This window comes from Tenrec ecaudatus, chromosome 6, assembly GCF_050624435.1.
Source record: "Tenrec ecaudatus isolate mTenEca1 chromosome 6, mTenEca1.hap1, whole genome shotgun sequence".
Lineage (NCBI taxonomy): Eukaryota > Metazoa > Chordata > Mammalia > Afrosoricida > Tenrecidae > Tenrec > Tenrec ecaudatus.
The window spans coordinates 127,096,914-127,108,241 of NC_134535.1; the positions used below are offsets into that span (position 1 = coordinate 127,096,914).

General features: G+C 56.6%; 1 protein-coding gene across 1 annotated transcript; it reads right to left on the bottom strand.

The window, feature by feature from the left end:
• Positions 1–912: 912 nt before the first annotated feature.
• LTBR (lymphotoxin beta receptor) lies at positions 913–7,979 on the bottom strand. Its single transcript, XM_075552186.1, has 10 exons — positions 7,653–7,979; positions 7,412–7,508; positions 6,998–7,123; positions 6,778–6,924; positions 6,320–6,416; positions 6,024–6,118; positions 3,222–3,329; positions 2,858–2,883; positions 2,135–2,357; positions 913–1,786 (listed from the first exon to the last, which is right to left on the bottom strand). The coding sequence occupies exons 1-10, from the start codon at positions 7,746–7,748 to the stop codon at positions 1,545–1,547; spliced, it is 1,257 nt and encodes a 418-aa protein (XP_075408301.1). The 5' UTR covers positions 7,749–7,979; the 3' UTR covers positions 913–1,544.
• Between the last annotated feature and the right edge of the window lie 3,349 nt (positions 7,980–11,328).

The following is an 11,328-nucleotide window of genomic DNA, read 5'->3' on the forward strand; positions in this document are numbered from 1 at the left end:
CTCAACTTTCACGATCCACCTCAAATAACCCATCCACTGGCTGCACCCAACAACGCCTGGGGTGTGTGTTTTGTAGCCATGACATCCTGATGAGCCCCAGCCGCAGAGGCCTTCAAATTAGAGCCACAACAGTGTCCTTTTATGGACGGCGCGATCCGTTGGCAGCAGCGCCTCTTACAATCCTTCAAGGGGAGACCGTCTCGCCCAGGCTGCATGACAGAGCCGCTCAGAGGGCTGTGATCCTGTTGAGGAGAGCTTGGGGCGAGACGCGCAGAGTTCTTCTTTGGAAACCAAAGACGATACAAGCAAAGCGGAAATATCATGGGTGCCTCTCCTTAGCTTTTCAACTTGGCTGCTGCCGTGATGCTGAACTTTGGCCTCGCGCCTCTCCTGTGTGCGGTACACCGTCTTTCCCTTCGATCGACCTCACACAACGTGCGTTCCCTCGGCAGCGTGGCGACTGGAGCGCTGAGAACTGGCTGAGACATGAAGGCCAATCTGGCACGGATTCCTAGAGACTGCCAGCCCTTTGGACCTCGCCGGAGAAATCCTGGGAGGGTGTGGCACCGACAGCCTCGTGCCCGAGGCCTCTGGGGTCAGACTAATGGGGTGCGATCCTGGCATTGCCATCTGCAGCTGAACTGGGCAAAGTCTTTCACGTCCCTCAGCTATCAAAAGGGGGCGTCATTGTGCGTCCACCTATCGAGCTGTGGGGAAGATCTATATAATAAAGCACTTGAAACTCTGCCTGGCACAGGGTCAGTGAGCTGCAGCCAATGCTATCCCCCGAACCACGCAGCGCCAGCCCCCCATGCAGATGCCTTTGCGGGATGATTGCTGAGTAGGTTGACCTTTGTTTTCCACGTTGTCACATGGAATGGTATTCCTGTAACACACCCCCAGGAAAATATATGATCGGGGTCACAAGCTCTGCTTTATTGGCATGTGGTTACAATGTATAAATACACCCCCCTTACAAAACTCTCCCCAGTAGTCCTACCCAAACCCCTAGTTTTTAAGGACTCCCTTTCCTCTCTCCCGGGAGTAGCACTGAAGGCCCTCTATACACCCTCCTCTCCAAATTCCAGGGGTACCTCAGTCCACGTGCAGCGTGGGCCCTCGGGGGGCCTCTGAAGCGTGGGGGTGGAGCACCACGAGCCCGTTGAAGGTCCTGGGAAGCGACCCTGCTGGTCTCCATGCTCAGGTTCAGGGTGCTGTGTGGCAGCAGCTGGCACATCTGCCCTGTCCGGGCCTGAAGCTGAGCTGGTGCAGTCCAGTGGGCAGGTGGGCCTGCAGGAGGGCCCAGCTCTGCCAGGTGGTGTCCTAGTCCTGTGCAGGTCACTGTTCTCAGTCAATGTCTGGCCCTGCTCTCCAGAGGGCCTGAGGCCTGGCCCTGTAGATAGGTCCCGTGTGTGTGTGTGTGTGTGTGTGTGTGTGTGTGTGTGTGGTGGGGTCCGGCCTCAGAGGACAAGGTTCCCCAAGTCTCCCTTCTTCCTTTGGCAGACACCGTCAAGCACGAGTGACCAATGGGCTCCCACGCCCTGTCAGCGAGTGCACCCGCCCAGTGTCTCCGTCTCAGCCAGGTGCCAAGCTTTGCCATCCTCCTGGTGGGGGGTAGCCAGGCTGGGAGAGCCAGGGACACCCTCTTCTGGGATGGGATATGGAGGCTCTGGAGGTGCCGGGGGGTCTCCAGGGCCTTGGGCACCCCCTAGTACGGGCCCATTGTAGATATAGATGTTGCCGGTGACAGTCATACATCCACCGGTGACGTGGATACCGCTGGGGCCTGCGGGAAGGGAGGCACGGAGAGAGGGGCCCTGGGGTTCAGCGAGGAGGAGGCCTGTGCACCCTGATACCAGGCCCCAGCATCCTGCATGCCCCTGTCCTCTCCCCACTGCCGTTGGTTTCTTGAGCTCTGTGCTATTTCTGTTTCTGGGGCTTGGCGGGGGTGGTGTGCACCTTTTCCCACCTATTTAGTTGTGATACTCTGGCTGGTGGTCAGGGTCTCTGTCTTGCCTGCTTTATTCTTTCTGTCTGGCCCATACTCTCACTCTCTCTCTGCCATCCCTACTTCCCTCCCCACCTTTCTGCACACCCACCCCACCTGGCTGCCTCCCTCCCTGCCCCAGCTCACCGTGGGCCACCGGACTCTGCTCCCCTAGCTCCACCTCGGGCACCATGGGCAGACTCGGAGGGTTCTCCTGTTGTAGAACCTCGTTCTCCAGCACCGGGGTGAGTGGGCGCCCGGTGAGGCCTGGGGGCAAGTCTTCCACGTTGGACAGAAGTGGCTCTATCATGTCAAGGCCGGGGGGGTTGGTTGGTGGAGGCTCCCAGCTGATATCACCATTGTCTGCTCCCTGCAGGAGAGAGACCGAGAAGCCACTGAGGACACGGGCCCTGCACCATCTTTCTTTCACCATCTGGCAGCTCACCGTCTCCCTCTGCCCCTGGACCTTGGCGGAAGCACTTCTCCCTCCCACCCCCGGCTGTCCCCACAGCTGGCTCCCAGGCCTCTACAGGTCTCTATTCCAACACCAGCTTGTGTAGTCTGTCTAAAGGGACATCCTCTGCCACTGTCCCTCCCCACCCCCTACCTTGCTGAATTTAGCAATTTTCACCACTCGATAAACATCTGTTTAGCTTTATTCTTGCCCCACTGGAATGTAATCTCCAGGAGACCAGGGAGTTTATTTTGCTCCCTTCTGCAGCCCAGGGCCGGATGTGCTCAATACAGTGTTAGTGGAATGAAGCAAGGAAGGCTGACCACATGAAGCCTGCACTCTCTTTCCCGCCTCCTCCCACCTGGCTCTCCATCCCCCTTTGCCCCCCTCCCCCCACTTGCTGCCTCCCCCATTACCTCTGGATGCCTCTTGAGCAGGGAGCCTGCAATAGAAAGTGCAATGGGTGGAGGGTCTAGGGAAAACCTTCGATCTTAGCCTTTCATCCACACACTCCATCCCCACCCTGAGCTCCCAAAAGAACAGACTGGCATCACCCTTCTGTCCAGTCCCTGAATGAGGGGGTGGATGAAGATGGCGATGGCGTCTGTGTTGGGGACGGGCACTGGGGGTCTTAAGGGTGTGGGAAGGGTTGGAGAGCTGGCACTGCCCAGGATGTTGGCTATTTCCTTCCTCCCCTCAGTCCATCCATGCGGAGACAGAGGGTCCAGCCTGCCCCCCACCCCACCCCCCTCCCCCGGTCTGCAGCTGGCTGCTTCCTACCGAGCTTCCGGCAGAGAGTGGGGTGGCTCTTCCAGGTGCAGGCGATGCCGATGGCGAGGACAGAGAGGGAAACAAGGGGCAGCAGCACGGCCAGCACAGACAGAGTTCCTATTGGGATGCAGACAGGACAGGGGATGGAAGTCACGGAAGAGTTCTCCACTTCACTGGACAACCCAGACAGAGAGTGGGGGAGCGGCTGCCTTTTGCTTCTAGCCTGGCCGGAGTGAGAGAAACACCCCTTTAATGGATAGAGCTGGCAAATGAAGCGGGTCTGGGGAGAGACTCCATCCTGGAGAAGTGTGGGGTGGTGGCAGTGCCCTCCTGCCTGCAGACCAGGGACGGGGAGGTCCTGTGGGTGAGGGGCAGGAGTGTGTGTAGTTGGAAGCGGAGGCAGGACGTGGTACAGGAAGGGTGAGGTTCGGGTTGTGAACACATAGGTCGCAGAGCAGAGACCACGTGTCTGTGGACTTGACCCCCCCCCCTTCCAGAGGGGCCACTGTAGAAGGATTTGGGATGTCCTTCTCTACCGGTGGGCGTGTGGACATGGGTGTGAGCATAGTGAGCCTAGTGGCGGAACTCTGCTCACAGCTGCTCCGCAGAGTTGAGGCAGCAAAGGCTTCATGCCCTGGCTCAGGGCAGATGGGAGGCTGGGAGTTCAATCTCTCAGGCCCCGAAGGTGGCAGCGGGTCCTTGCTGTCCTATGGGCGTCAGCACGGCCAGTGGCTGTGCTAGCAGAGTCAAAGGCTGCCCTCAGCCACTCTGCCCTTTCTGACCCACCTACATCAGTGGCCCAAAGAGGAATAGAACAGGGACAGAGTTGGGGCACAGGGGTTCCTGCCCAGCTGGGTTAACCGATTAAGTCGCTTCACCCTCTGGGCATCAGGTTTTTCAGATACAAAATGGGGGGGGGGCAGGATTTAGTTTACATACAAATTTCAGAAGTCCCTGATGTAAAATGCTAGTGAGGAGGCCTGGTGACATTGCCAGGTAAGTGTTGGGCTGCTACACAACCACAAGGTGGGCAGTTCAAAACCACCAGCTGCTCCGTGAGAGAAAGATGAGGCCATTTGCTCCCATCAAGATTCACAACCTTGGAAACATCGTTACGTCGGGTCGCTCGGCCCTGGTATTGACTTGCTGGCTGTGGGTAAGATGCTAGCAGCCTTCGGCAGGTAGTTAAAAACGTAGTGAAGAGGAAGGGCACAGAAAATCTCCCTGGCATACCGCTGAAGGAAAAATCGGGTCATAAAGCACCAAAATGACTCTCATTTTAGACAAAAACGAAAGATGTGTTGCCATGCCTACCGTTGTATCTAGCAACCTATTAAGAGTGCACATGCCAGGCACTCTACGGGGAGCAGGCATCTAGCCACGGGCTCGGAGACAGAAAGACCTGACTTCAGTCTTCATAACACCGTCACCTCCTGAGTGATCCCGGGCAAGTCACTTACCCTCCAAGCCTCAGTTTCCTCATCAAGTCAGGGAGGATAGGCATACCAAACCCATAACTGTCAAGCCACTCTGACTCACGGTGACCAGAGAGGACAGAGAATGGTTCCCAAGGGTATCCAAGACGGTCATTTTTTCCCAGGTTGCAAAGTCTCAGCTTTCTCCCAAGGAGCGGCTGGTGGGTTTTAGCAGCTCAGTGCTCCCCCACAGCGCCAGCAGGGCGCACAAAGCAGTGGACGGCCCACTTTACAGGCCCCCCGAGGAGCCCTGGCGGCAGAGTGGTTCCAGGTGGGGCGGCAAACCGCAAGGTCAGCAGTTGGAAGCCAGTCACTGGGCAGGAGGACAATGAGGCTCTCTGCTCGTGTCAAGCGTGACAGTCTCGGAAACCCACAGAGGCTGCTGGAGCCTGTCCTCCAGAGTCGCTCGGAGTCAGAACCGACTCCGGTCGTCACGAGCGTTGAGTTTCATAGGATCACTGAGAGGACTGAGAGCGAGTGAACGGACAGGGTTTCACCAAAGGCCTGACGCTCCGAAGACACAGAGGCGGTGACTGTCAATACGTGGTCATTTACACAGGTCAACAAAGCATCCCCTCCATTACAGTCGTTGGGTTAGGAACATGCCAGCACGGGCTACTTGGCTAGGAGACCAGTCTGTAGACATAACCGAGGCTGAGTTAAGTGTGTGACAATCTCTAGATGAACACAGTCGGGCCGCTGCATAAAGAGGCATTTCATCTACTGACTGGATCCTGTGAGGATGTCGCGTCCAGCCTGGCGACCCTAATTCAGTTCTAATTACGCCTCAGTCACATGTCGTTTATAAGCTAATATGTATCAATCATATAGACGAGGAGGCTTCCAGAAGTTTGGGGGAAATGCCATTACCTTCTAGATCCATTTTTGCATGACATTTTCACAGCCCTCCTCTCTTTAAAAGTGTGTGTGTTTGTGTACATCAGCGGTTCTCAACCTCTGGGTTGCGACTCCTTTGGGGGTCGAACGACCCTTTCACAGGGGATGCCTGATTCATCACAGTAGCAAAATGACAGTGATGAAGTAACAACGAAAATAAATTCATGGTTGTGGGTCACCACCACATGAGGAGGTGTATGAAAGGGTCGCGGCATGAGGAGGGTTGAGAACCACTGCCCTACATAAACTAACCTAGACAGTCTCCGCACTTTCTCTCTAAGGAACTTTTCTTCCTGCCCCAATTCTGGGAGAGAAGGCATCACACACATTCACAAACACACGCACACGCTCACGCAAAGCATTAAAGCCTGAAAGAAGTAGAAGTATTTCCCCAGACCAGACTGCCCTTGTGCCCCTCCCCTCAGCCCTGGCCCCTCACCTGGCATCTCTGGGGGCGGCCCTGTGGGATGGCTGCAGCTAGTGTCATTCTGGGCGGTTCCTGGAGCTGCCTCCACCAGGCCCTGGTCCTCACACCTGTGGAGGAAAGACAGGCCTATGACCTTTGACCGCTTTGCACTCCCGGTCCCATGGACACAGGAGACGAGACGTGGCATGGGGAGCTGAGAAAGCAAGCACTGGGGGAAAGGCATCATCACTGGTGGGGCGTCCTGGGGCACAGGGGAGGTAAGGGCGAGGGCGAGAGATCCTCCTCTCTGGGGCAGGGGCGTACTCAACCTGGTGTGGGGCTTGCAGCGGGCGCTGTGGGAGGAGGTGTTCTGGAAGTGTCCTGCCTTGCAGGGTACACAGTTGTTGTCTGTCCTTCTGTTTTCATCTGCAAGGCAAAGGGAGGGCCAGCCGGGGTGAGTGGGCAGAAGGAATCCCGCACTGGATGGCCTCCTTCTGGCCCACCTATGCTGATCCGTAGCTCTGACCGGCCCTCCCCCCCTCTTTGACCCATCCCCAAATGCCCACTCTCTTGCCCAAGCTCCAAGCTTCCCAGGGGGCTGAGAGGGACCCCTGCTGAGCCCCTTGCATTTGTCCTGGGTCAGTCTCTAAGAACCCTGCGTTCAGCCTTCCTCACGGGAGTGAGACAGAGCCTGTTATAACCAAAGAATTTCCTGGGCGTCACTCTGGGCATGGCATCATGCTCCCTGCCTTCTCAAGAGAGCACCCTCCTTGCCCTCTCCTCTGACCTTTGGGCTCAACTTCAGTGCCAGGTGGGCAGACGGAGAGCGATTCACAGTATGTACACTTGGAGTCCCAGCAGTACATTCCTGGCTGACAGAGGCACTGTGTATCCTGGGTCCTGGTGCAAGGCTTCACCTCCTCGAAGCCCATTACTGGCAGAGAGACAAGAGACTCAGGGGCCTGCCTCCAGGTGACCCCGGCCCTCCCCAGGCCCGGCCCACTTACCCAGGTCACAGGGGCGGCACAGCTGGCATTTGATGAGGTAGTTCCAGTACCTGTTGTAAGAATTCGGGGCGCACGGGGAACAAACTGTGTCCCGACTGTGGGTGCACTCAGTGCTGATATAGGTGCCTGCGGGGCAAGGGGGGCAGCAGGAGTGTCAGGCGACCGGGACTCCACCCTCACTTTTGCCACTTGCTGTGGGACCACAGGCTGTCCCTCTGCCTCGATGGGCCACCCCCTGGGTAATTTGGGTACAGTGCACAACTCGCTGAAGATGAGCGCATCTCAGTGCCTACAGGTGGGGGCAGCCAGTGTTCCACACGGCTTCCACCAGCTGGTGTCCCTGCAGACAGGCAGCCAGGAGGCTGGAGACCCCCTGGACGCCATCTCCCTGCCCAGGCTTCCATTACTGCTCACCTGGGGGGCAGCTGGAGCAGCAGACCCCGTGATTGGTGTGGTAGTACTCTTTGTCCTGGTCCTGGCAAGTCTGGTTCTCTGAGGCATAGGGTGGCACCTTTGTGAGGTGTGGTGAAGTGGTGGGGTTGGGGAGAAGAAATCAGAGGTCAGTTCGGGGGAGGCAGGAGACAGAGAGAGAGTGGCCCAGTCCCCTCGGCCCTACCCTCACTCACCCCCCACCCAGCCTGAACCGGCCTCTCACCAGTCGGGGCTGGGGCGCTGCCAGGAGCCCGTAGAGCCCCATCACGATGGGCCCCCAGGCCAGGCCGCCGGGGAGGGCGGCCCAGTGCAGGCGCATGGCGGTCACTTGGTCGATCGGCCGGACGAGGAGGCCTGGAAGGAGGCTGGGGCGTCCTGGGCCGCGGAGGTGGCCGCTCAGCAAGCCCAGGAGCTAGAGCGGGCCTGGTCCGACGTGCCCCCGGGGGCCGGGAGCCGCGGGGCCTGGCCTCCGGGGCTCCAGCGCGGGGCTCAGGAAGTGGGAGTGGAGCGAGCCGTCCGCGGGGCGGGGACAGGGAGCGCTGGGAGCCGAGTCCCGCCTGTCGCAATCGCAATCGGGAAGAGGAACAGGCTAGGCTGCCTCGACGCAGGCGGCCCGGAGGGGGTGGGGGCGGCCGGGAAAGCACGTGAGGGCAGCCACTGCCGGAACCCGGCCTCCTCCCTTCGGAAGGCTGATCCGAAGTGGGGAGACCGGACGGGCGGGAGGCGCAGATGGGCAAGGGCCTGCAGAGGCAGGACACAAGGGACAGCTCTTCGCCTGGCCCTGGAGCTCACCAGGGAGCCGAGGGAGTTGGAGATCTGGGGCGAAGGGCCAGGTCAAGGAGAGATGGGGCGGGACCCACATCGGCCCGGACACCCACAGACAGACATTGCATCTGGGAACCAGAAGTCCCGGCTGGGAGCCCTTCTTCCTCCTTTGGATCTTTTAAGACAAGCGCAGGAGGATCTCAAGCCAGTGGGACCAGGCTTGACTGTCACCCTCCATCACTCCAACCAGCCCAATGCACACATTCCTGGACAGAGGCCAGCTGCTCCTGGGCAGGGACCCCCCCCCCCTGGGAGAGCATGGAGAGGCAGTGTGGACCGTCCTCAGCTTCCTCACCAAGGAGCCTTTGAATCCCTCAGAGAGGCTGCCCAGAGCAGACCGCATCTCATGGATACCATAGAGAGGATTGGAGAGGGGGACTCAGGTCTCTTCTTCGGGTTCTCCCCCTTCAACCTGTGGACCAGCCCATGGGCCTCTTCTGCCAGGCTCTCTGGTCCCTGAGGTTCTGCTCTCCTGGCCTGAGGACGCACTGGGACTCTGAGAAGCAGCCCCTCACCCCAGCCCACTGTCCTCTGTAACGAGCTGCTCTTGTCTTCCTCCTCGCCAGCCGGGGGCTCTGCAATGCCCACACGAAACCTCTCCCCAAGCCGCCTTCCAGTGCTGAGCCCAGAGGCCCCGCATGCACTAGGTACTCACATGGATGGGTGAATGATGCTCTGCCCAGGTCCCATAGCTGTCGCCAAGCCAGCCTGGAACCCAGCCCTCCTGAGTTCCAATTCCGGCTCATTCCGGTGGCCTCTCGGTGACTCATGGCGTCTTCCTAAGAATAAGGGGGCTAAAAGAGCCGCCCAAGATAGGCCATCTGGGCACCATACGCCCTCCCTGTCGGACTTTGTTCACGGTTCCTTCTTACTCCCTCTGTATCTCAGCCTTCCCCCTCAGCGCCTCCCTCTACTCTTTCGAACCATATTCCAGATGCGATGCTATTGCATTTGAACTTTTCTGCTTTTTCTTTAAAGGACAGGCATCCTTTTGCTTACACCTCTTAGAACTGAAGTGTAACGTGGACAACAAAGAGCGTAAAGTACAGGCTCTTATGCATACCCCACAGCCACAGAGCTGGAGTCGGGGCAGAGTACGCATCGCCGGATCAGCAGTCTGAAATCACCAGCCGTCCTGCCGTAAAGATGTGCAGTCTTGGAAACCCACAGGGGCAGTTCTATGCTGTCCTATAGGGTCGATGATAGGGTTGCTATGAGTCAGAATTGACTCATAGCAGCAAGTTTGCCTTTCTTTTTGGAGCCATTGAGTTGAATCCTACTCATGGTGAACCTCCAGGACAGGGTAGGAGGATAGCCTCTGAGTTCTGAGACTAAACCTTTTGGGGACAGACAGCCTCATCTTTCTCCCATGGGGCGGGGGGTGGATTTGAATCAATGACCTGTAGGTTAGCAGTCCCACGCTTAACCCACTGCGTTCATGGCCTTTATTTCCTACTGTCTCTCTGACAAACTGGAAAGCTGTAATGAGCGGCATGCTCTCTCGGGTGGGGCACCAGCTCTAGGGAAGGGCTTGTTCTGTGTTCATATGTGAGCAAAATCCTGGTCTCAGTTTCTGCAGCCCCAGTGTCCTGGTTCTTCGGTGGTCTCCCCAGGGTGTCACTCTTTCCCCCACTTGTGCTTGCTTCTCTCTGTGCCTTGTCTGTTCTCTGTAGAGTTCTAAAGTGATTCGGTCTAAAGCCGCCACCGAGAATGACTTCATGAGCATAACACTGACAATCCTATGTTCCGGTAGTATCGCATCGACAGATAGAAAACCCGACTGCTGTTTAAGTGGATCCCCACCCACAGTGAACCCTGTAGAACAGAGTTGACCTGCCCCAGAGGGGTTCCACAGCTGTGCTCTTTATGACGGCTCCATGCTGGAAGATCGCTCATCTGTACCCAGAAACATGGAGGGCAACTGCCAGGTGGACTGACTGGAAGAGATCTCTGTGTGTGCCCATTCCAAAGAAAGGTCATCCAACAGAATGTGGAAATTATCAAACAACATCATTAAAGTCACCAACAGGAGATATTTTGTGGAGGATAAATTTTAAGATGCTAGGATTTCACAGTATTCAGAAGATGTGGAACAAGGGATCTCAGCGGGATCTTGGTGGAGAACATCAGGATGTTTACCTGGGTTTTACAGTTAATATTTAGAACAGAAATTTCAGAACACTTAATTTTGTGCATGAGGCGTACACATAGCCCAAGAGGCAGTCATGTGAACAGAGTGAAAGGATGGTGTATGGTTTAAAAATCAGAAAAGGTGCCTGAATCAGGGTTATAGTTTCACCACACTCAAATCTCTATGCTGACCAAATACTCTTTGAAGGGGACTGCACGAAGGACGTGTGGCGCCGGGATTGTAATATGCAGTTGACCCTGCCTTGCTTCCTGGAAGTGAGGAAGACTTGAAGTTCTTAATGGATAAAGATCAAAGACTTTACCCTTCAGCATGGATCACACCTCAACAAAAAGAAAACAAAAACCTTCACAACTAGACCGATACGCAACATCATGATCAACGGAGAAACGCTTCAAGTTGTCAAGGATTTCATCCACAATCCATGCCCATGGAATGAACCAAGGGACGTCCTGCACAAGACTTTTTTAGAGTGTTGAAGAGCACAGGCGTCACTTTGAGGACTAAGGTACCCCTGACCTGAGCTGTGGTATTTTCAATGGCCTCATATGCATCCAACGCTGGATAGTGATTGAGGAAGACCAAAGGAGAATTGATGCTTTTCAATTATGAGATTGGTGACGAAGAAGGAATATGTCATGGACTGCCAGAAGACTAAAAACCAGGCTGCCTTAGGAGGAGGATGGCCAGGATGCTCATTAGAAGTGAGGACAGCAAAACGTGGTCTCTCCAGGGGAGACCCGTCTGAGAGAAGGATTGGAGGCTTGGAGGGTGAGTGAAACAGAGGAAGGCCTTTAGTGAGATGGACCGACACAGGGGCTGCCACGATGGGCTCCAACACGGCACTGAGTCGAAAGAGTCCCTTCTGTCACTCACAGGGATGCTGTGCCTCGGAGGCAAGTCGGTGCGCCCAACACCAGCAATA